Source organism: Cheilinus undulatus, linkage group 12, assembly GCF_018320785.1.
Source record: "Cheilinus undulatus linkage group 12, ASM1832078v1, whole genome shotgun sequence".
NCBI classification, from domain to species: Eukaryota; Metazoa; Chordata; class Actinopteri; order Labriformes; family Labridae; genus Cheilinus; species Cheilinus undulatus.
The window spans coordinates 9,832,017-9,858,931 of record NC_054876.1 but is presented as its reverse complement, the minus strand read 5'-3'; the positions used below and the strand labels follow the sequence as shown (position 1 = coordinate 9,858,931).

At 37.7% G+C, this 26,915-nt stretch overlaps 1 protein-coding gene across 1 annotated transcript in view; it reads right to left on the bottom strand.

Moving 5' to 3' along the window:
• Positions 1–24,173, bottom strand: part of LOC121519060 (C2 domain-containing protein 2) — a 44,949-nt gene extending 20,776 nt beyond the window's left edge. Inside the window, exons 1-5 of the mRNA XM_041801838.1 lie at positions 23,354–24,173; positions 16,615–16,710; positions 11,844–11,963; positions 2,470–2,571; positions 1,846–1,962 (exon numbers count right to left, since the gene is read on the bottom strand). Coding sequence (XP_041657772.1) covers positions 1,846–1,962; positions 2,470–2,571; positions 11,844–11,963; positions 16,615–16,710; positions 23,354–23,635 — 717 coding nt within the window. The 5' untranslated portion in view covers positions 23,636–24,173. The remainder of the gene's footprint in view (positions 1–1,845; positions 1,963–2,469; positions 2,572–11,843; positions 11,964–16,614; positions 16,711–23,353) is intronic.
• Positions 24,174–26,915: the final 2,742 nt, after the last annotated feature.

The following is a 26,915-nucleotide window of genomic DNA, read 5'->3' as shown; positions in this document are numbered from 1 at the left end:
ATTACAGGGATTCAGGTGTCAGTGGGGTAACCTGACCTTGTGATGTAACATTTAGCTGATAAGTAAAACTATTAAATCAAACATTTTCTGATGAGAGTAAACACAACTCATTTAGGAAGTAGGACATTTAAGAGAACACTCTGAGACCTGGAAATAAACATTTTTCAATATCGAGAATATTTATCAGACAAAAGGGCTGACAACTCAGGAAACAATCAATAATTTACAACAGAAAATAATTAGTGGTAACATGAGACCTGGTTGTATCTCAGAAAGAGGACAGGTGGTGCCCAGATGTCTGGTAAACATTACAAGAGTGATTGTTTTTAAACTAATAACTCTGATGTTTTCTCAGCAGAGTTGACTCCAAGGATTCAAACAACACTTCACTAAAACATAAGCACATGATCACATAAACATCACATGACATGACATGACGTCTGAGCAAAGGGCACACCAGTTTAAACATTTCTGTGGAAGCAAATCAGCATAATAAACCCCTTTATACATCAGTTAGATTTTAATTGGCCATGCGGTGAGCAGGATTACACGCTCCAGTTATCGATCTGTCACATTATCACACCAACACACTGGACTAGAAAATCAAATGTAAGAAGAAAGAAGAAATTACCCATAAAAGTCCTTCTAAGAATAAGATGTGAAGGAAGAAATTAAGCCTGCAATAACTGATTTACTGGCCACTAGGGGCAGTGGGAAAAAATAGTTTGGAATTCTGCATGGATATATTGTTAACTATTGAAGCTGCTGTAATAATCAGTTAAGAAACCATCAAAAACCATCTAAAGGATCGGTCTGATAGTTGAGGAGTAAATGGGTGATGTCCAAAGCAGCGATATGGATTCTGCTATTTTCTGATTGTTTCAAAGCAGTTATGTTATGAAACCAAGAACTAAGGTCACTTATCAGTGGACTGCGGTCTGGATCTGGACACAGGTGCTATTCTATGTGGACCCATGCATACCTGTTAAATCATTCTGGCAAGCACTCCTACCTGCGCAAGGTGATCTATTTTAACCTGCACAGCTTCTCTCATGTAAACAATAGCGACACATCAGACTACTCAGCCTATCAGAAGCTTCACTCAGACGAGGACTGAGTGAAGATGCCAGGTGTGCGAGCAGCTTACAGCTGCAGAAACACACATAGAAGTCTGGGAAATCTCAGAAACACAGTGGAGAAAGTGAGTTAGGGAAGAGTAGAGATGCTGTGTTTTGCTATAAGGAAAGGTGACAGTCTTTTGAATCAAAAATGGACCAACTGGTATATATCAATTCTTCCCATGGGTGGACTAAAGCCAACACGTGCCATATTTTTTAATATGCTTGTGGTGATTAATAATGCTAATATAAAACATTAATGATTAAAGAAAATGCCTTTAAACAACCATACTAACTAATATCATATGTAAGAAAATAAAAAAAAGGAACTTGCAGTGCATGTTTTTTCCCCTCTTCTATAACTCTACAGGGTCACTACTCTCCAGAGATTCACTCACTTTGAAAGCACCATCTACATTCACATTCATTCATGCTGTCATTTGATACCACTGATTTTATGGGGGATGTAGCCTTTGAATTACAAATTCAGACATGTGTTCATTTTAATGCCTATCAAGCCTCATCAGAGTCTTGAAAATACCAAATTCATTTTTTAAAACCCAATAAGTCAATAAGCAATGACACAATGAATACTTCATGGTCAGTCTGTCATTCCATTACACTAGAGAGTGACCCAGTATGACAGGCGTGCATGCACTTGTCTGTGTGGCGTTCTTGTGCAACATTTGTAAAGATTTTGTGCATGAGAAATGAGTCCTCCACTCACCTGGACGTCTGAGGGCTGAGCAGGCCTGCAGCTCAGCAGCACAGAGGGACGCGTCGCACATAACAGCTGCTTCAACTGATCCCTTATGGCTGCAACACTGACAGTGTTTCCGTTTTCCTGACGGAGAGAGAAAATTTTATCAAAATTATGTAAAAAAAAGAACAATTTAAACCACATTTGTAGAAATTTGAAGCATGACTATGTCAGAGTATTTGTTATCTAACAGCTACCTTTTAGTGACAGGGTATAGCTCTGCATACAAAATAACATACATCATTGACAAAACAAGAAAACAATACAGTGTTTTGTCTGGATATACTGTATTCAACTTATTTGATTCTACATCATTCTCCATCGCTGCTCACTCCCCGCATCTCTATCTTTCCAGATACCCTGCTTATGAAAGCTTCACGAGGGGGATGGAGTTAAAGGGAGAGAATATGGCAAACTGCTAAAATGGGCCAGAAAATATACCTGGGTGACACACCAAGGATTAGTTAGTTTGTGGTTTACATGAAACATTGAAGTTTAACACTGAAGGAAAGGTTGGTTCTTCTCCATAAATTCAGATATCCTTATTTTTCTGACTGTTTCAATAATGATTAACTGAGGTTTCAAATTTACCTGTGTGAAACTTGGCATGACTTGCAGCTCTCCTGTCTCCAGGTGTGACACTCCCCACCTCACCTTCACCTCATCTTCAGTGTCTTGCATCTGCACATCAAGCTGAGGAGCACAGAGAGGAGAAAGTCATTACACAAAGGACACAGTTGCAGCTATCTGAAAAATCTAAATGAAAATCCAGTTTAAAGGAAAGATAGTTGATGGCCCACTGATGCAGAGTGGGCATGTGGTGTTCTCAAGCAAAACAAGTCCACTGAGGAGCTCTGAGTTTACCAATATTTTTTTCCAAAAGCAAGCAAGCAAACTAGAGAGCAAAAATATAGTGCTACAGGGGTGAGCTTGGGTGACTGAACTGGTAACAGATGGCAGAGAATTAATGTGGTTTATCAGAAGTAAGCAGCAGAAAACATGAATGAGATACAACAACAGAAAGGCAGCTTCCAGTCATTCCAGTGCTCATATCGTCATTTTAAAAGGACAATATGAGCAAATTAAAACACAACACGGGATGGGAATAATTCTTGTGACACATAGTCATAAAAGGGTCAGGAAAATGTTGTCACTGCCTCCCCCTTGGAAAAGACTCCCTTATCAAAAAGGTTCATGGGAGCCAGAGAGGCTATAGTCCTGCAGTCAATTTAGTCCTATAGTGCAATTTTAAAGGGGATATATTTTACCCTTTCAAGACAAGTTTATATTGTTCTCAGCAGTCCCGAAAACATGCCTGTGAAGTTTGTTGCTGAAAAAACACTCTAGTATTAGATTTTTGCATGTCTAAAAACACCTCTGTTTCAACCCTGCTCAGAACAAACTGTTTTTGTGTCTGTGGCTTTAAATGTTAATGAACTGTCTGACTCCGCCCCTGACCACATCCCTCTCAGGGAATGGATGTGGCACTCCTGATGTTACAATGTTACGGGCGACTGGGATTTGAACCATCAATCTCCCAGACAAAACCTGGGGGCGGGTTACTCCTCATGTGACATCATGAGGGTAAAATCAGCGAACAGCTTGTTTTAAGACACATTTTCTGAAATGTGGAGAAAGAGAGGGGGAGAGGGAATGGATTTTTCTGGTATTTGAGGGGATTGTGGACAGACCAGGATCATATATTTTTGTAAGAAAAGCCTGAAAAAGGGATTTTTGCATAATACGCCCCCTATAAAGACAGGTTTGCAGCTCACACTTTAACCTGTAAAGGAAAACTCTGTTCAATATTTTTTACATGTTGTTATAAAAATTATAGAAACCTGTTTGAGAAGTTTCTCTTTTATTTGAAAAAGAAAAAATGGCTTAAAATTGTAAATTGTGTTTGTGGTGGAAAAAAAATCAAAGATTCAATTTTTTAACCATACCCAGCCCTAGTAGTAATATGGTATTACCATATCCTGGTTTAAAACAGCCACTCTATTGCTTTGATTACAGTCATGAAGACAGCGCTGTGTAATAAGTGAATGTTATAATAACTACCTCCTTATCTCAGGAGGCTCGCCATGATAAAGAGGAGGTAAAGGAGTTCACTGTCAGACAATATTCAGAGAACATTGCCTTTAAAAGAATGCTACCTGTCATTCAACACAATCAAAATATCAACAAAATAGCAGGAGAACATTTTGGGAAGCAGAAACCATAATGCAGCAGTTTAATTGCGTGCATAGAGCCCACATCGGTGGCGTGCATCTATTGTCATGTGCAGGTCACAGGATATCAACATCATCACCCCCTCCCATTCGCTTGCATTGAATTTTCCTGAATATTTCCTCCTGCAATCTCACATTAGCCCACCTCGCCTTCACTCAGAAAGTTTACAAAAAGGCTTTCAGGGAAAATGTTGGCAGTTTGAGCTCAAAAACATGCGGCTCACCCTGAAAATTCCAGCAAGTTTGAAGTGGAAGAGTCAAGGCTGTCATAAAAAAGTGTTTACTATGGGCAATTTGAAATTCAATTTAAATCTTTAAAGATGTGATACTAGCTACAAAGCCATTTTATAGTGCATCCCTACAATAAAAACTGATGTGATAACGGCTGTAGTGATTGAAGTATTTCGGCAGGTGACCACACACCTGTGGAATCTATTTTTCATTGGTTGTGTAAAACTGTGCTAGATTTGAAACAATTCCTTTTCACAAATAATACCAAATATACTTCCTCAGTGTGTTAGAATTACTTTTTCAATCTTAAAAATAGAACACCTGTGCCATGACCTTTAATACCATACTTCAAACCCATAACCGACTTATGCAATGGCTCTGCTCAGCCTGACAAACAGGACAAGGGTTAAGTAGAAAAGGTCACAAAGGTGTACGTCAACACCTCGCTCAGCTGAGAGAGAGAGTGACAGGAAACAGGAGAAAGGCAGAACACTGAGCGGGCCATCCTGTCCCAGCATGCCTGGAATCCAGAGTTACGCTGAACAGCCGCCTCTGTGATGCCAAACAAAGGGCTCATCAGAGAGCAACACGACGCTGGAGTGGATCAAACAGAACAATATCACTATGCAGTACAGACAGCATACACTGGAGGGGTATTAAGCATATCATCAAACTCTATCAACAAATTTTTTCACATGATCTCACTAAGAATGACTGGGTTAAAGCACATATTAATGAACTGATCATGGCAACCCTGGAAGATATATGATCTATCAAGACACTGACAAAAAACTAATATATGACAGAGGGAGGGGTATGATATTGATGCTCCAGCCTAACTGATGCAGTTGCATAAAACTCAAGCTAACCACTCAGTGCCTGTAGAAGTACTGGTGGTATTAAAAAGGTAAATATTTATTTTGGACTGAGAAGGGGATAGCTGCTCATACAAGTATTTCGTAAAACCGAAGAACGGCAGAGAGACAGAAAACAGTGTCTCCCAGAATGATACTACACTTAGGCAGAGGGGTAGCAGAAAGGGTCATCCCATCCTGCCTAATTTTGTAGGTATTTTTGTGTTTTTTTCTGCTTTTTTGACAGTATTCATCAGCAGTATGTTGTATAAAGGAACTCAAATATCATTACTTTCCATCTGAATTGTTTGATTTGATATTCTATAATCATAGCCTGTGAGCTGCTTTTATAAATGCTTATTGTTGATGAGGTAGTGTGTTGCAACCATCATCATAGAGTGCAGAAGTACAGGATGATAGCAGCAGAAAAATGTTTAAAAAATAAGCAGAGGTTAACATGAAATTCAAATGGTGCATTTATGTATAAGTAGACATCTCTCTTGTGCATGGATTATACAAGGATACATGTGTAAGAAACATTGGAAACTGTAAGCTTCAGCTCATATTGACTCTTTAGTATTTGTGCATTTATTGGACTTCATCGCTGACATCATTGTTGCAACACAGAATGATTGCATATCTAATATTTGTCACATAGAGCGCAGGCTTTGGTAGTACATTTAATATAAGCTGTATACTAACTCTGCATATTTATATTGGAATACTTGATTTTGAAAATGTAACTCCCTAAAAACAACTATGTACGTGCAAGAGCAGCAACCTGCATCATCATTTTACAGGAAGTGTGACAGACTGATATAAACATGAAAATGAAAATGAAAACTGGTATACAAGTCTTTTTCATTGATAAACAGTTAAACCTACAGTCTGCACTGCTCTTCACTCACTTCATCAATAAACTGAGTTACACTAGAAAATAAATCAATGTAAGTATTTGCTCTTTTTTCTCCAATTGTGTATAAACACACAAGGTTTTCTCTCTTTCTCACTTGTTCCCGACAGCACAATTTCAGCGTGTGTTTGCACAGGGGAGAGTAAGCAGGGCCATTTAACAACTTTTATCCTCATTATGTCAAAAAAAATCTTAGGAAAAGAGTGAAATATTGTTTGAGTAAACTGCTCAGAGAGTAGGGTTTTTTAAACATAGGGAAGGAGAGCGGGGTGAAAGACCTGCATCAAAAAGACCGGGATTCAATCCCATGACCAGCTGGTCGCCCTCTGTATATGGGTGCCTGCTCTACCCACTGAGCTAAACCAGCGCCTAGAGTGTAGTTTTTATTGATAAGATTTGTTAATTCAAGAAATGCGATCAGGGCTCTGCAGTACGTCTCTGGTCATATTTGTCTACACTGAAGGAGGTTGTTCTGAACTTATTACAAATAGATGAAACTCAAAAATACAGGGTAAAATACAGTTCTGCTGCCATGTTTGACAGGATGTCTTCTAAACCTGGCCCAGGCTGGGTCTGAATGTAGGGGTGTGAACCAAACCCAGCTTCAAGCCCTCAGTCACATCAGGCCAGTCTACAGCTACAGCAAAAAAACACCCAACCTCTACACTAATGAACAGTATATATAGAATTTAAAGATCTTTTCACTCCTCTCTATAAAGCAGTTTTCACATATGAACTCCTGAGAATGTCCTAGCAAACATTTCCCTCTGACTCATGTAACAAAGGAGGAGGTACTCTCTGTCAGACATGTTTTAAACTACTGGAAATACTGGTTATTAATGGTTGTGAAACAATGACATGCAACATACAGGTAAACAAGAGGACTATGATCTAAGGTTGTACATTTTAAATACTCTGACAGCCTGTGATTTAAAAGGATACAACCTCCATTACTGAAGGAATTCGTGGTTCTGAAAAAAACTGTAACTTAAAGAGAAAAGAGAAAAATATCTGTTTCATAAGAAAGGTGCGAAGGAGACAAATAGATGAAAAACTGCAGGCAAAATCCAGCACACTGTAGAAAAATTTATAATGCGCTGACAATGTTTACGTTTTTTCACTTTGGACTTATATATTTTTCATTCAAAGTTTTGGTACATCACACACACTGTTTCAGGACAGTAACATGGTGGAGGAGTGGGAGGGTTAGGAGACTGCTCTGGCAGCTGACAATGGCACCATTGCAGCATAGTTAATATGCAGCAACAACAGCCATGGGTCAGTAATAAAAAACGGGAGAATTGCACTCAAAACTTGCATTTCACTTGAAGTACACTGCCTGGCCAAAAAAAAAAGTCGCCATCTGGATTGAACTAAGCAAATAGGTACGAGCCTCCTATTGGATAATTACTGCATGGGCGATTAGCTTTCAGCTGACAACAAGTTATTTAACCCCAGCTGATGCAATGAGTAACTTCTTATTTCTTAAATAACCATGTCGAAAGACACATCCTGTGGTTGTGGAAAAGATGTTAGTCTGTTTAAGAAGGGTCAAATCATTGGCATGCAAAAAAGGCTTCAGTTTGCTAGGGAGCATAAAGATTGGACTCTGGAGGAATGGAAGAAGGTCATGTGGTCTGATGAGTCTAGATTTACCCTGTTCCAGAGTGATGGGCGCATCAGGGTAAGAAGAGAGGCAGGTGAAGTGATGCACCCATCATGCCTAGTGCCTACTGTAAAAGCCTGTGGGGGCAGAGCTATGATCTGGGGTTGCTGCAGTTGCTCAGCTCTAGGTTCAGCAACATTATGTGCCCAAAGAATGAGGTCAGCTGACTACCTGAATATACTGAATGACCAGGTTATTCCATCAATGGATTTTTTCTTCCCTAATGGCACGGGCATATTCCAAGATGACAACACCAGGATTCATCGGGCTCAAATTGTGAAAGAGTGGTTCAGGGAGCATGAGACATCATTTTCACACATGGATTGGCCACCACAGAGTCCAGACCTTAACCCCATTGAGAATCTTTGGGATGTGCTGGAGAAGGCTTTGCGCAGTGGTCAGACATCATCAATACAAGATCTTGGTGAAAAATTAATGCAACACTGGATGGAAATAAATCTTGTGACACTGCAGAAGCTTATCGAAACAATGCCACAGCGAATGCGTGCTGTAATCAAAGCTAAAGGTGGTCCAACAAAATATTAGAGTGTGTGACCTTTTTATGGTGGCGACTTTTTTGGCCAGGCAGTGTATTATTTCAACACAAACATGGAACAATGAATAAGAAAGTTCAGAGTTTTGACACATATTTTGTGCCACATCTCATTAAGTTGTGCATACTGACAAGGACAAAGGAAGTGAATGATCATTTTTATGTCAAATTGAATGCATGAATGAATGAATGTTTGCTTGATAACGTCTCTGATGCAAAGGAATTAGACTGGTATTTTGACACACATTTGAGTTTAAATAAATATTGCACCTTCTTTCACCCAAGGCCATATTACAACTTAATGCAAATTTCAATAAGCTCCTCTGCCTAAATATGGACTTTGATTTCACAATGTTTGTCACATCATTATATGGAAAAATGCAGGGGCTTTTTTTCTGTTGTGAATCCTTTACTATTTAAAATGATATTTCAGTATTTTTTTTTTAAGATTTATTTTTGGCCTTTTTGCCTTTATTAGATAGGACAGTGGATAGAGTCGGAAACAGGGAAGAGACATGCAGGAAATAGTGCCATGGGCTGGATTCGAACCAGGGTCGCCTGGTGCATACATGGCGCACGCCTTAACCACTTGACTACCGGCGCACCCAGTATTTTTGAAATTGGGTGATATGAGGTATGTAGCAGTAGAGGTGGCATTAGCTTCCAGTGATTTTTGAGCATTGCTCCTTTAAGAAGGACTCGCTGCTTGTATCGGCCAGGGTGCTAGGCTATACATTGTCATATATGGGTACAGTTTCATTGGAATTTCGTTTTTGGTAAAAATGGGCAACAAAACAATGTTGGCTGAAATGTACGCACTACTGAAAATTTCTGAAGTGTTTTTTTATACCAAGAAAGCCTCTGTGGTTTTGTCACTATTTTGTAAAACAGGCTTTGGTTGACAGTTGCGTGCTCCTGCATTGAAAAACAGTGACAAAAACATAAAGACTTTCTGGGTAAAAATTAAAACGCTTCAAAATAATTTTTGGCCGATACAACCAGTGAGTCCTTCTGAAGGGGAGCAATGCTTACTGAAATCACTAGAGGCGAATGCAACTTCTACTGCTAGGTACCGCACATGGCCCAGCTGAAAAAAATACTGAAATATCCCTTTAATAAAACAGCTTCAAGATTTTGATAAGAATGCCTCCATATATTCACTTTTCATGTTCTGTATTCATGCTGGTTTCCCTCCTATGCTTATCATGTATAAAAGCAGTAAAACTTGCATGATGGTATAGAAAGCGACCATCAATTGCACACTACTTTTCACAATGTACTGAGTTACAATGAGGCCTTATACAGGGTATAACAATGCTCACTTAGAATTTGGACAGCACTATAGCATGCTGTATTCTCTATGTAGTGAATACTATACAGTATATAGTGTACCATGTAATGAATAGGGTATGATTTCAGACACAGTGCTCAACACAAATGATACACAATATTTGTCTTTTCCCAAAATCTGATATGCCTGTTTTTCCAGACTCATTCAAATTGATGACTATATTGATACAAATGTGTACACACCTTTTTTACACTTTATAAAGAGGGGTCCAAGTGTGTGTGTGTTACTTAGCTGTCACGGCCAGGATAGGAGAAATAGTAAACTTCCCTGAGTCTGCAGTCTATGGACTGTTAATCTGCTTTTTGCTGATGAATTAAAGTGATGGAGGTAAGTCCCAAAGTTAGGGGAAACTTTAGTGCAGCAGAAGACAAATACTAATTCTTCAATATGCCTTCTGCCTTTAAGTCTGGACTCTGCAGCAGGAAGTTTAACACTTTTATTTGCAGTACCGAGGGTATGATGCTCGCAGAGTTTAGAACTTTTAAGTTTAAAGACTGAAGATTAATACAGAAAAAGATCTCAACTCACACTGGTCTGTTGGTCCAGCCTAAAACTCCACTAATTTATTGATATATATATATATATATATATATATATACAAATTTTATAGTTAATATATGCTGATATCCATGGCCAAAATATCGTAAGCAAATATTGGAAGAATGTTGATATCTGCCAATACCAATATCAGGCCAATAATATTGTGCATCCCTAATTACTAATTTTTTATTCCTAATGTTTTGTTACATGTTTTTTTCTTTGTTCACTCCTTGTCTTGGATTTATTGTTTTAATGTACTCAAAACATCAAAAGAAAGCACACTCTCAATGGCATCCTGAGATTAAATAAAGGTTGAATGACTTGGTAACAACATATTTGCACAATTTAGATAGTGTGCTGGAGTTTACCTGCACTTTTTGATGGGATTTCCATCCATTCCTTTCCATCACTAAATTAACTAAGACTGCTTTGTTTTAAACATGTGATACTGAAGAGTACTGAAATATAAAACATGTTGATAAATGAATCTAAATGAGGCTTTGCATTTCAGAGATAAAACTGCATAGTCACATGGTGTCCATTATGACATGCAACAGGCCATGTGGTGCAGCCCTGTGTTAAAAGTCAAAGCACTCCCTGCAGCTCTGCACTCCAAGTGTAGAGGTTTATCATTGTGTCCACATACAGTAAATGCCCAGAGCTTCTGTCCCCTCTCATAACGTCATACCATCATTAGCCTGGACTATTCCAGCGTGGATATCTGTCAAAGAGCCAACAAATGCTCCAGTGGACGGATAGATGGAGACGTTTTTAAAAAAGCCATTCCAGACTAAAGCTGCAACAATCCGAGTGAAAAGGAGACGAGAGGCTTCCTTTATGTTCCTGCAACAACAGCTGATCCACAACCAAAACAAAACCGCCCCCATCCTAATCCTGACTTTAGCCCCACACACTCTGGCTGTGGGTCGTATTTATGGCACAATGAGCTCACGAAGGATGACAAGCACCTTATTGGTTTAAAAATAGCCCTTAATACAATTGGGTTAGCCTGTATAGCTGCTGTTATCCACACACTAGTGAAGAATTAACACTGACCTAAGAACAGAGTGAAAGATTAGCACGGCTTAATGCACACTACTCCTGCATACAAACAAATCACCTATGGCTCTACTTTCGCTGCTCTATTTGATAAAAAGCAGACTTCGAAATATCATTATGAAAAATTCGCTCTGTCAGATTCAAAAATTATAAATAAATTAAAAGAGCATAACTTCTAGTGAGGAACAAGTAGCTGTTAGTCATTCCTGTCTTAACATCAATCATGTACACCCTCCTGACCAAATTGGATGTAGTGAAAGCATGCCAGGCATACTGGAAAAGGGCCTGACAGTGATTTTAATAAGGTCTTCGGGACATTTGCCAAGCAAAGAAAGATATCCCAACCATTTAATCTAAGCCTCCTGCCAGCACTGATCCAATTCTGGGCAGCACATCATGTTCAATAAAATTTCTCATTAAACTGAACCGCAGCGTCTTACAAAGATGTAGCGCAGCTTCCAGACGCCTTGGTGTTAAAGAGATATTCACAGGAGATCAAATGAGTACTGTTTCATTGTCATGAACTTTGACAGATGCCCACTGAAAAACCACCTGTAGAGCATTTACCTGCAGCTCTAGTGGAGATATACACACTGTGTATTTATGAGGATCTGCGGAAGACGTGGATGTCGGTGCAGCGCTGACTGAGAACTGAAGCTGGTCCCCGACCACGCTGCAGGAAGCGGCCTGTCAGGAAGACAAAGCGAGGCATTAGTGTTCCAGCCTGATCGATATGGGACTTCAGAGATGGATACAAACACTGATTTTAGCAAGAAAACACTTAAAGGATAAAGACTTGGAAGCCAATCTAGGCAATTCTTTTTTTAAGATATAGTTTGGGGCTTTTTATGCCATTTTTAGAGAGGAGGATAGTGGATAGAGTTGGAAACAGGGTTAAGAGAATGGGGAAGAGGCAAGTGGGAAAGGAACTGAAGGCCGGACCCGAACCCAGGCGCCTCGCTCACATGGGGTCCAACCACGAGGCCATCTGCACCCCCGATCCAATCAACTGTAGAGCAATACTGGGCATCAACCTCACTATAATGCCAGCTTTGATTAACTTCAATATGAAATCTAAAAGTAAAATACCTGCTTTAATACAGAAGCAACAAAAACAGAAGCCATGAGCATGCAACATTTGTTCATTTCGTGTTTAACTAGCAAAACATGCAGGAGAACCCCTGCACTCTTTCTAAATTGCATTGATACATTTGCATCATTTAGGCACTGGAACACTGGCAATGTGTGTGTGCAATTTGAACAGCCCTTTCTCTTTTGCTTGTGGTAGCTTTTCACTAAAATATGAAGATCTGAAATCATTTTAAATCTTTGGTTTTTTTTATATCAAAGATCATTTAAATAACAAAGAATCTATAGTTCTAAATAGGGGTGGGAATCACTAGTAGCCCCACGATATGATATTATCATTATACTTGGGTCACGATTCGATATTACTGCGATTTTAAATATTTTGCAATACACTGAGTATCGCGATATCATATATTGCAATCTATACCATCTTTTCAACTGTTTAGCTGATAATGCATTTCCCTGGTGCTGCCATATTTGTTGTTTTAACTTTCTCCTGCTCTAGGACCGTCACCTCTGTCGACCTAACTGGACAAACAGTTGTCCAAATAGTTGATTTCTTTTTCATTATCATAGACTTCAGTTCATATTAGCAATTAATTTGAGAAAAATTGATACTTGGTGGACGGGATGATACGATATATCACCAAAGAAAATATTGCAATACTACGCTGTATCGATTTTTTTCTCCCACCCCTAGTTCTTAAACACATGGCACTGAAAAATATTCAAGTATCCAAATTCTGACAATCTAAATGTGGATTGTGCACCAGTTTGACAGAGTTATCTGACCTTGTAAAGGTGTTCAGAGGCTTTTCTAGAATTTTAGAAATGTTTGCATATCTATGAAAATAAAAACCTGAAAATTCCTACTGACATAAGCCTTCAGACCCTTTGTAACACTACTTGAATAGCTCAGGTTCCTCCCATTTCCTCTTGATCGTTGCTGAGATGTTTCTACTCCTTGACATGCAATACTGGAGACCATCTGTGGCAAATTCAATTGACTGGCCATAATTTCGAAAAGACGCACACCTCTCTATAAAGCTGACAATCCATAGTAGAGAAAAAAACAAGCCATGGGGTCAAAGGAACTGCCTACAGAGTTTAGAGACAGGATTCTTGCAAGGCACAGATCTGGGGAAGGCTACAAAAATTCTGCTGCATTGAAGGTTCCCAAGAGCACAGTGGCCTCCATAATTCTCAAATGGAATAAGTCTGGCACAACCAGGACTCTTCAAAGAGCTGGTCACCCCAAACTGAGCAAACGGGGGAGAAGGGCCTTGGTAAGAGAGATGACCGAGAACCTGATGGTCACTCTGACCGAGTTCCAGAAATCCTGTGTGGAGATGGGAAAAAAGTTTCAAAAGGACAGCCATCACTACAATAGGACTTTATAGAGGAGTGGAGTAGATGGAAGCCTTTCCTCAGTGCAAAACACACGAAAGCCTGCTAGGAGTTGGCAAAAAATCAAAATCATGTCCAACGTATTTGGTTTACCACAGGTGGACTCCAGTCAAGGCCTAGAAGCATCCCAGCAATGATCAACAGAAATAGGAAGAACCTGAGGGTTGTTGCAAAGGGTCAGAATACTTATGTCAATGTGATATTTCATACATTTTCAAACATTTCTTTAATTCTGTTTACACTGTGTCATTATGGGGTCTTGAGTGTAGAATAAGGAGAATAAAAATGAATGTTATTAACTGTAGGATCAGGCTGCATCACAACAAAATGTAAAAAAGTGAAGGGGGTCTGAATACTTTCTGAATGCACTGGATATGTTTATTTTTTCATGGAAGCCAAAGCCCAAAGAGTTTACGTTTATTTATCACACTTCATATTATTAAAACAGTATCAAGAAATATGGTGCATCACATTAGATAAAAATAGACTTTAATTGCAGCTTCAGAAGAACAAACTTCAAGAACTGTGGGAAAAATGGAAAATCTATATCCTCCCTAAACGCCCTTTTTTTGTTTAAACTCACATTTATTTTACGGACACCTGTATGAAAAGAGTTTTTCTGTTTTATTAGATAAGAGACACCCCATGTTCTAATGTTGTAAAGGGTAATTTTGGGTTGTTTTTTCCTTTTTTCTTATATTGTTCCTTTTTTTATCTCTATTATTTTATGTATCTCATATCTTTAAGATATGGTTGGAAATTATGTTAAAAAAATTAAAAGAGTGACCATGCTGGAAGTCTTTTTGCCAATCACTGTATCATTGTTTGTCATGTGTGATTCCAAAAACAAAAAAAGACTTTATGTTGGTTATACAGCGTCTTTAAGTCTATAGAAACTCACTACATTTATTTAGATTTTTCCCCTACATGTCAGAGAAAGGAAAGAGGTCCAGATGTTAGTTTTTTACCAATATTGTTCAGACTCCACAACTAGAATTACAACCTAATATGAAAGCAAATCAATTAGGCGGCAAAACCAGCACCTGTACTAATCTGTGAAGTGCTGTGTGTAAATGGACTTTAGCTTTTTAAGCACATTTCTAGTCCTGACTACTCACAGCGTTTTTACACTCCAGGTCACACCTCCCCATTCACTTCACACGCACACAAGATGATGGTGAGGGCTGCTTTGTATAGCAGCCATCAGTTTGTCTATCCATGAGTGAATTAGCTGATTAAACTGACGTTACTGCGTGTTTAGAGTCTTAACCAATGCACGCTTGGCACAACAGACTAATTTAAAACAAGTGTGGTGTGCTTACAACTCTGAAAAGCAAAATATGTGCCCCAGGAGCAGCTCAAACTGTGAAAAGTGAGAAACATGTGCACCAGCTTTATCAGCGAGTACAATAAATCACCTTCAGTGCACAGGAATGTGTCTGTAAGGGAGAAAATTAGCACACAATGCTGGAGTGTCTCTGAGCAGAAACATACCTATTCCCTGCATTTACTGGAGCCGTATCAGTGTGCCTGTTTGTTTCTAGCGGGGTAATAGATAGCGGTGAGGGGAAACCTTAACATAAACGTAGGTGCTGCTGGTGCATTCCTGTCTGCCTGCTTCTTCTCAGCGCTGAGCCTGACAGCTATGTAAGCCTCTTAAAGTACACACACATCAAACACACACACTTTCGCTGTGTGAGGGTAAAAATAAGCCTCCGTTCATTAAACTCCCTGCACTCGACAACAGAGCACCTGGTATTTTGGTCCATATCGTGATGATCACAAAGAAAGGGCTGAGTTTGCAATGGGAGCACTGCAAAGCCGACAACAGCAACCCAGAAAACAATCCGCCCCTATCTGACCTCTCCAACGCAAAAAAATAAAAGCCCTGGGATGCCAATTTGTTTCACAAAGTCTGCAGCAGAGTGGCACGTCACTTGCACGGCTGAGAAAAGAAGCATCATCTGTGTGGATTGTGTCCGTTTTTACAGATGTGGTGTTTGTATTCTGCATGTGAACGCCTAAAGGATGCCAAGTAGATTAATTTGGTAAATCTAATTAAATGGGGGAACTGTTTGTACCAAAGATAGTGAGCTGATGAGTCAGTGAGAGTACGCTGCAGACTAAACGCAGCAGTGGTTTTAGAGTGGTTTCTCCTGCACTGATTTAGGGGAGGGTAGATTGATTTGTGGGGAAGAGTTTGTCGATAAAGAGCATAAACAAGGAAATTAGAAATCTATAAGTGTCTCTTGCTAAAATCGAGATGAATGCTGTAGCTGTCAGAGGAAACTAAATTTATGATTTTGGGAAGAGGCAGACACAGTGCCTGAGCTCAACAGGAGCGCAACTGATACTGACATCTCCCTGAAAAATAATCAGTGATTGTTAGAAAACCAGGAAGCAAAACAACCCCAAACATACAGCACAAAGAGGTACTGACAAACAATATAAAATGCACAGGAAAATCTACATCTATCAGACTGATCACGCACATATTCCACTATTTAGAATAAGACAAGCTACCCTAAGTTTTTACTTTCAATCTTATGGTGGCTGCAAGTCAGGCTGGCATAATAGATGAGAAGGAGGGATGAGCTAAAATGTTGTTGAAACTCTGTGGTGAGAAAACACTTTGGCTATTGCAATTTATTTTGCAATCCAGAGGAGCCAACGATACAAAGACAGGCACTGCATAAAGCAGCAGAATGACAAAGGATCTGTAAGCTAAAGCTAACATTTACACTACAATATTTATCTATTTCTGGGGGATGCTAGAACAGCTATTATGGTGTAAAGGAAAAGCTCTTAAACTTCATGAGTCAAAAATTTATGTTCGATGTACCTTGTTCCCGGCAGACTTCTGAAAGCTGGACACTTGGCTCACCATGAGCTCTGACGCCTCAACATCATCATCTTCAAATGTCAGCAAAACAGGGCCCTGAAGAGGAAGAAAACTTACAATAAATTAAACAAAACTAAGTAAAACCTATTACAAAACTCACAGAGCTGGGAAATTAAGTGGCTTCAAAGGAATGAGAAATGATCTATCACACCGGCAACGTCAATGAAGACGTCCTGACTTGAAAATTCCAGTGAAGATAAAACTTTGATGCAGATGGTGCAAAAAAAACAGTTTGTTGTGAGAGCACAAGTACACCTCAACTGCCAAAAAGTGACTAAGGTTTAGAAATGGGGCTGGTGTAATGAATGTTTGACACTGTCAAAACCACTGTTCTAAATGGTCCTAAATCTCTCTGTCATTTCAATGACTGAATCTATAAAAAGTACACCAAACGTAGGGTGTCAATATATGTATCTAGTGTAATGTTTGCTGTGTTTAACTACTCTTTGTTTGTCTGAAATTTTGTTCACTGCTGTCTTAGTCCAAACACTCTTGAAAAGAGATTTTTATCATCAACAAACATTTCTTATTTGTCCCTGGTTAAAAATATGAAAAAGAAATATGCATATAAAGTGTTTGAAGGAGTTTGCTTGTCATTTTTTATGAGCAAAAGAAAAGGACTGGTACCAAAGACTTCCATTTTTTGTTGCAATAGTATCATAACTGGTATCAATGTAATTCAATTTCCCTAGTGTCATATAAAAGATTTAAAATATGCTTTTATAACACATTTTAAAGACTAGGTAAATATATGTAGTTACCAATAAGTGATCAACCATTTTGTCAACATCAGTGCTGATGCTGTGACTTCAAAACACTAATACAGATAAAAATTGAAATGCTGACTGTGCACATGGGTTTGGTCCTGTGCATGACAACTGTCAAAATTAGACAAAAGTACAAAGACAACACTGAGGCTCATACGTCTTTAACCAGTATGTTTAAATGATACAATCTTTTACTTTAATGATTGGCACTGTTGAAAAGAACTGAAGCTGTATACATACATCACTTTAAAGATAGCAACGTATTTGTGCAGTTCAGACACTGTCAAGGGGTTGGCTTGCTTTGTTTTTGACTGAAAACTAGAAATTATCTAATAGGTTTTTTGCAGTCACAGCCATTAGGAATGAAATGAGGAAAGTCAGAACTTTACAGCTCTAAATAGACCTGTGCATTGCAATTATCAGCAGAAAATTTCTACATATATTGAGTATGATGCCTACACTTTACAAAAAAAGTTCTTTCTTTCCACAGTTTAGTCGATTTACCTGCATGGCGTGGAGTCACAGAGTCTTGAGGCATCTTGGACTGAGCTAAGACACAAGCTGAGCACCTTTAACATATTAAAAAATCCTAATTTTGTCATAAACATACTTTTAATTGAAATGGTGATATGCTATAAGCCCATTTACTAAATAGCTCTTTAATGTAAGCCAAAGTAGCTAGCTCCTGTTTGAGTGCCAGTTTCCTTTCCCCCATCTTTTGTCATTATCTCATCCACATTTAAAAAGCCAAACTGTCACAAAATTAAGAGCCGTTTGAGAACCAAACAGCCAGAGCCAACCAGAGCAGAGCCAAATAGTCTGGATCTCTAAAAGAAGCTGTTTTTACTTGCACTTAAATAGCTTGGCATAGTTGTAAACAGCTCAAAACATGGTCTTTCATAAGCTTTTTTCTATGTAGAAATCATGACTTGGCCCCAAGGGGAGTTCTCTGATGCTGCGTGAAGTCATCTGTAAAAAACCTTCAATGGGTGCCAAAGACTTCTATTTTTGTTGATGTGGTACCAAAAAGTGTTAATATTTCTACTATTGTCATATTTAAGTTTTAAAACTCTACTTCCATGATAACCTATATTACACAAACTGATTTAACAGGAACATTTAAGCAGTTTCAGATGAATAAGCAATGATAGACCACTTTGGCATACTCGTGCAGATGTTGTGACTTGACAAGTTGAATGAAGACAAAAGTCTGAACATATAGAGAGGTAACTGACAGAAAACTCTCATATCAACAATCAAAATGTGACAAAAGTTTAAATATAACACTAAGGTTGTCAAAATGTTGTTAAAAATGCATCTATTTCACCAAACATGTACTTAGGAGAGAAATAAACCCATCAAAATTGCAGGCAAACTCCTGCACATTGTCTAAATTTTACAAATATGTCAGCAACCTTTCAGAAGACAATGTATAGGAGTCTGCTTACAATTCTTTAAAGACAGAAATGAAAAATGGCCACGGTCATCTACGCTGTTACTAATATCATATCAAAGATTAAAACCTGTATCAGGATAATCCTATATTACACAAACCACAGGTCAGGAAAATGAAAAGAAGTAGCTGTAAACAAATGAGTAATGATCTACCACATTGATAACATCAGTGCAGATGTTTTGACTTGAAAATTCCAGGGAAAAGAAGATATAAAGCAGATGGCTCAGAGATGGTGAAAGAATTTTTGCTGGTGAGTGTGCAGGAGTTGTCATGAAACTGTAGTTTCTAACTTTGTTATGATACTTGTAAAAAATTCAACAGTATCTGGTTTGTTAAACAGCAAAAATAGAGGTTCTTTAGGCATTAATACTGGATGATCTTTAAGGATCCTAGACAGACAAGCCTTTATTTGCAGGGCTCCTGCACGCTATCAAATTTAAGATGTTTTTAGAACCCGGGCAGAGAAAAACTGATACCATTTTTTGTGAGGCAAACGTTCAAAAAATGAGAGGTATGTGAAATTTCTCAGTATACCTGATAGAGTAGAATTATCAAGTGTAATGTGATGCTATTTGAAACGTCAAATAATATAAGAAAAAAAAAGAGATATCTTGGTCATAAATAACCAAATTTGATGAGTTTTGGCACATTTAATGACTCTTCCCTGTCAATATATGGTATGATGATATTTATTTTGACGAACATAACAAGGATATACTCAAAGAAGAACAAATAAAATCAAATAAATGTAGTTAGGAAAAAAAGACATGACAAAGGCATGTCTAAGTCAAATTGTAGACCACTCACCAGTAAAAGGTCCAATTTAAGACTTTTTAAGGATTTGCAGGAACCTTGTATTTAACTTTCAGCACTTAACGTGTGCCTAGTCTGGTTCAGTTTACATAACTGCCTTGCTTGCAATCAGAAAATATCATGTATGTGTGATTTTGTTTGCTTTTGCATGTTAAGCACAGCTTGAGTTCTTGTTTTCAATTCCAAACAACTGCAGAAAGATTCCTGCACACGTTGGGTACCAAAACACTGCCAATGTTTTGTGCAACTTAGATGCTGTGTGGGAGTTTAGGCTGCATTCCTCTCCTACACACCTGTCTTGTGAAATATGTAGATGTTTTTTAGAGTTTCAGTTCTTTCTGATACTGTTGACTCTTAAAATAAGAAGAGGGTGCCATTCTAAAACATACAAATTTAAAAAAGAATTAAGACTTTGCCAGTCTGAACATGTCAGACAGTCAGATACCACAGATCATACATCCTAATCATCCTTTTACTGGGCTGGCATCTCTGGCACTGCACTTACATGGTTCAACCGCTACCACTCTGACATTTTAATGTTCACTTCAATAATAATGAGTCTTCCTCTGCTCCCCTTGTTATGTGGGGTTCCACAAGGGTCTGTACTTGGCCCAATACTTTCCTCTTTGTACACCTCTGGGTAATCTACTTCAGTCTGTGAATATATTGTACCAATGTTATGCTGATGATACCCAGCTGTATTTTTCCTCCAAAACAAACAATCTCAACAATCTAGCACCCTTCATGACTGTTTAGCCCTAGTTTCTAACTGGATATCCCAAAACTTTCTTTACCTCAACCTCCACACAACAGAAATCCTCGTTATCGGCCCCAATCTTACTAGCAAGGAAGTCACCCCGTATACCGGTCCCCTTGCCATCAACATAAAGACCACTTCCAAGATCATGGCATCCTGTTTGATGAACTTTGAGTCCCATATTAGCAAACTAATTCAAACCTGCTTTTCAGCAAAAAAAAAAAAAAAAAAAAAACATAGCCAAGATCAAACCCATGCCTACAAACCCTTTTCTCATTGGTTAGACTTCTGTAACTCCATCTTCTTTGGTATAACTCAGTCCTCATCAGCACGTCTAAAATCACTGTAAAACTGCTGCTACGTTACTGTCCAATGCTGGTCGTCACTCCCATATCAATCTGTGTCTTGCCATTGGCTTCCAGTACAATACAGAATGCAGTTTAAAATTGTATCACCTCAAGGCCCTTCATGGCCTTGCACCTACATAAATAACTGACTTACTGAGTCCATATTCAAGTAGTCGCACTCTCTGATCATCCGACCAGGACCTTTAAAAATTTCTTTGTTCATTGTGCGTTTGCAGAAGCATCCACTAAACTGTAGAATAGTCCCAAAAAATCAGGTCTGCAGATTCTGTTGTTTCTTTCAAACGGCTGCTCAAAGCTCATTTTTAAAAATCCGTATTTTAAAAACTCAGTCTGTGTCTGTGTTGTGAATGCAAGCTCATTGGAGGTTTTGTATTTGTATTAATCAGGGCTGTCAAAATTAATCAAGTTAATCACAACTAATCAAAATCCAAAATAAGTACATACATTTTTTAATCATGAATTATTGCATATTTTATTGTGCCTTTCAACACACTTTGGTTAAGGCACGTCAGCATCTCCTTGCAGTCAGTGATGTAAAACAAGTCCATCACTGCTCCATAATAGCTCATGTTGTTTAGTTTAGTTTGGCTTTATTTCTTTATTTGTTTTTTTAATTTTATAGACAGCTCTGTAGTCACGTCAGGAGTCATCTGAACCTTTTAAATGTTGTCTTATTTTATTTTAAATCCAAAAAAGTTCCTTTTTCCATGGTTACGTTTGTGTTGAAATATTTGCTCTATAAATAAAAACAGATCTGTATTCATACTGGGAGTCAATTTTCCCTAAATTAAGTAGAGAAATCCAAAACGACACAGAAAGAAAAAAATTGAATTTTAAAATGTGTTTAATCGCGATTAACTTAAAATTCTGTGACTGATCAAGATCAAAAATTATAATCTTTTGCCAGCCCTAAAAAATATGTTCACTGTTTGGATGTCTGTATGAATTTGGTGTTTGTATAACTTTTATATTCTGATTTACCTCACTTTTTACTCCTGCCTTTCTGTACTCAGTGTTTTTTATCTTTCCCTTTCACTCTTTCTCTCCTGCATGTGAGGTAGGGCTGAATAATTTGGAAAATAATCTAATAGCAATATTTTTCCCCCAATATTGCAATTGCGATTTGATACACAATTATTCCTTAACTTTCTTTATCTCTAAACAAGGGCGAAGCAAATCTTTAAAAATATTGCATTCTGATGATTTTGAACCAGATTGGATAAGAAGTACTGCACTGAAGGGTTTTTGTCATTCTGATATTTAACCCAGCAGGCACATACGAGGACATTACATATTGGCTTCCCTACAACAAAGTAATAATTTCTGCTATTAAAATTTCTTTAGATTTATATCTAAAATATCCATTTAAGTGTAAGTAATTTGCCTGAAATGCTGGGATACATTGCTATCTGGATATTTTGAGGAATTTGCTTGTAAATTAGCAAGAGTTTATGAAAATTTGAATACAATACAATACAATACAAGAACTTTATTCAACTTTATTATTTATGTTGGTAAATTTTGGAGAGTTTCATTGGAAGAACTTGGGCAAATTTTCTTGGTTGTTTTGAGGCATTTTCATGGGACATTTATTTGTCAATTTTTGGGAATCAGGAATTTGGTGGCAGGGGTTGTTCTTTTTACTTTTGCAGTAATTTTAATAGAAATTTTAGGTAATTTTTTCTGAGGTTTGAATGATTTCATCATTTTCATGGAATTTTGGACAATGCATTGGTCATTTTTTTCAGGATTTGCAACAAAATTTTAGGGTAAATGTTCTTTGATAAGTTGCTTAAAAATGGGCATGAATTTACATTGAATTTTGGGAAGAATGATAAAGCTTCACTAAAGGATTTGACGATTATCTAAAGGATTTTTTTAAGGGGGGGTGTTTGGGGAGGATAATTTTTCCAAGAAAATCCTGTTCAAAAACCAGCCTGATGTTTTTACTGATCAGTCCCTCCTTATCCCAGATAATCAGGAAAAAGTCAAAATGCTTTCCAAACAAAAGCTCAGGTCTCAGGAGGCAAATAAGAAAAAAAGTACAAAATTAAGAAAGTAGGATTTTTTGTAGATTATACTGAAAAATGGCACTTGAATGACTGCATATTTCATGCATAACATCTCTGCTGCCAAAAAAAGTTTTAATCTGGTATTTTAACACAAGTTTCAGGTCAAAGAAATATTGCACCTTCTGCGATTTGAAAATTGCAGCAGGCCATATTGCGATTTAGTCTAATTTTCTGTGAATTGCCCAGCCCTAATGTGAGGCACTTTGTAACTCTGTGCTTTAAAAAGTTATATACATATAAAGGTTATTATTTTATTATGTCAAGAGCCAAAAAATGTGACTTGTGTTTAAGCATGAAACACAGATTCACTGAAGTGATCAGGTGCACAGAAAGTGAAATCTATGGGACAGCACACAAGGTGATGACACTTTATGACAAGGTGCTCCGTCTTTATTGGAGTCACCTGCCTGCCACAGAGCATTGTTCACTGTGATCATGAGACCTACCCCACGCTTCCTCGACTCCTCGTTCAATGCCCTGCACCAGGCTCCTCTCCACTGACTCTTCCAGCTCTTCAGTGACAGCGCCCATCCCAGCAGAGAGGCGGCTTCCTCCTGCGCCGCATTGTCCTCTGCTGTTCTCGGTTTGATTCCTACACGGCTTTGCTGGAAGTACTGTACAAAATACAGCAGCAGAGTGACGAGGGATGCAAGGAAAAGTGTGACCATGCACAGCCACTGCGGGTCGTCCAAGCCAAAATAGGAGCTGGAACTTTCCAAGTCAGACATCCTTTGCAGATGGTGATCACTCCTCCTGTGAGAAACAATCTGGCTACCTCATAGTAGATATTTGTTCAGGGAACGGCTCGATCAATGAAAGCAATTTCCTGCAGCTGACATTTGCACAGATCTCAACCCCCAATGCAAATTATGCTTATTGTTATCCATGCTGCAGCACTCCATAGCAGCCTTTAAACGCCGTAGAGACGTGTCATATTACCAAAGTTGGTTAGAGAGACCTAAACCAAACAAATGAAAGTATTCTCCTGTTTCAAAATAACCTGCAGAAAAAGAACACAGTCTTCCCCTCATTCAATATGCCTGTTAGCTCAGTTAGCTAATCTTCGCCACGGTTCGCTTAACTAGCTATTCTTCATTAGCTAAACAGCCGCCGAAGTTCCTTAAAGATTAAATATGTCCAAAGTCTGTGGTTCAAATCCTTCCAGAGATGTCCAGTCTGGTGAATAAGACTCCCTGGTAAGCATCCTAGAGAGAGGAGTCCGGTCCTTGCCGCTGGACTTGGCTTGCGGCTCAGTCTGACTGTACAAAGTTGTTCTGGAAACGGATATGTGGCACAGACTGTATCTCCCAGAATGCACCGCGACGACACCGCTCGCTGGTTGGTATCCACGTAAATATTAAGATACTTCTGAACTGACGGTAAAATACAATAAAGTGAGAGTTTGTAAAGTTAGGAGTGTAGTCCTGAAAAACAACAGAAACGGGGCGACATTTCTTTACCCACCGTTACGCAAAAAAAAAAAAAAAAAATTAAAAGGACTATTTTTGAGCTCCGCGATTTGCCGTAGCATAGCTCGTTTCACTCACGATGCGTTCCGTGAATTTCAGAAAATCGGAAAACTGATCATCTCATGGGAGAGTCCACGTTAACGCCCCCTTAAGTCAAGGGCGCAAATAGAAAGACAATTACTAGAGCATTATATCGGTCTGACTTGATTATAGCAGTAAAGATGATGACACTTTATAACAAAATACAATACGATAAATACACAGATAAATACTGTGGCATATCATGGCCAAATTATTTTTAAAATATTTATCATTATTGTAATTATTATTATTATTATTGTTGTTGTTGTTGTTGTTGTTATTTGTAGTAGTACTACTACTAGTAGTAGTAGTAGTAGTAGTAGTAGTAGTATTAATAGTATTATTAATAGTAATAATAATAATAAAGAGGTCCTGTTTAAACAGTTATAAATTATCAAATTAAAACTTGAAATATTTCTTCCCTCTTTCAACAGCAATATGTGTCTGCCCTATTTTTAATTGTAAAGCTCATTTTCACATTCCCGTTTAGAATTAGTTTTTTGTCAAGCGTCTTATTCACAGATAAATACAGTGACATATTAGGGCTACTAAAAGTAAATAAAGATGTAAAAGAATATAAATTTTTAAAAATAATTTAAAAATCCTAAAGCTTCAATCACAGGCTTTGTAATACATCAATTGCAACAACATGTTCTGATAATTTGGGAAAGATTGCATTCATGGTAGATTTACTAATAATAATAATAATAACAATACAATCAGAATAGACATGTATCAGAATGGCACCAAAACTTTTATTAGCTTTCAAAACAGAAGAAGTGGAGACAGGGGACGGATTGCCCACTTACTAATCAATCTAGATTATTGATAATCTCATCAACATTAATCGCACAGAGAATTTTTACATGTGTTCCAATTGACATAACAAAACTACTTTAGCTGACTGTGTGATGGCATTAGAGTTTGACTCGTCAGCATACTAACCTTGCAAAGCAGAAGGATACGCCCGTTTCCATGTTTCTCACTTATCAGCATACATGTTTAAGTCACAATTTCCCTTTCTGTGATTGATTAACAAAAATTTTCAAACATTTTGACAGCATTAAAACAATAGCAATAACAATAAAATTGGGGACCTGTTATTTTTCAAAAGAAACAACAATATTCAATTTCAAAATTTCATATATTTACGATAACCAAAACATAGAGTTTTAGAGACTGTAGAGCCCACGATTAGCCTACAAATGAAGAGGGCCTATAATCAAATAAAACTATCTGTTGGGCAGGAGCAATAAGGAAATACTTGTGATTTTAGCCCCAAATCATCACATTACCATTATCATCGTAAATTACACGTTTCTATAGAGTTGAGGCTATCCAGACTCTATTCCTGGTTGGTTCTCCAACTTTTATGCCTTTGTAATGCCAGTCACAATATGACTTTGTACACTTGAAATCTTCAAGGTTTAGAAACTTAAAATATCTGACGTTTAACATTGGAATATTGTGATCATTTTCTTGTAAATGTTTTACTTTTTAAACCTCCACAAAAAATCTGAAAAACTATCCAATTTTTGCTTCGAAATTAACAGATCTCTTTCTTTTCTCTTTCTTTTTTTTGTTTTGCTGATGAAGGAAATGGGACAAATTATTCAGAACATATCTCATGCAGACAACAAAAAGGCAGTTAAAACACTCAGTATCAGCAAAAAGTATCCTACTGTGTCTTTTTGTAGTATTTCTTGACTCATCCATGTTTTGTCTCTCAATGTTGTTTCTAATTTTTCTTGTCTAAAGATTTAAATGTATCTATGTACTCTTTGTAACAATCTTTTCAGCTACCATCTGTGTCAGTGTTTGTATTGGTATGATATGAATAAGCAGACTAAAATTTGACAAAATGAGATGGCAAGAAACTCTTTAAAAAATCAGATAAAATGTTGTTATTATTAGCAATATTATCATCATTATTGTTGTTGTTACAGTGGTAATTAAACTTTTTCATCATTTGTTTTTAATTCAAACATTTAACGCATTTGTAACACATTTTTGATGTGTAATAAATCAAATCACATTTTCATAATCTTAATTTTATCATCATTTTCTTTACTTACACCCTTGAAGCATCTTTATTTAAATGATAAATGGATTTTTTGCACTTTTATGAGAAATGCTGAATAAATAATTTGCCGCTGTTATCATCAACTTGCAACAAGTTAATTTTTTTTGAATCATTTGCATTTTTATCACTTCATTATTCAACTCACATGAGGTTTTATCCCCTCCACCTCTATCATTTGATTTTTGTTTCTCAAGCCCTTCATATTTTTCTCAGAACGATCTTAAATATCAAAGTTGTTGATTTCAGAGAAACACATCTGAAACTGGAAATTCCGAGCATCCATGTAGCACGTAAACGCAAGTTTACTGTAGATAACCGTTACTAGAAACCTTGTAGAAACCGGCAGAAACCATAACTACATATCCCAGAATGCAC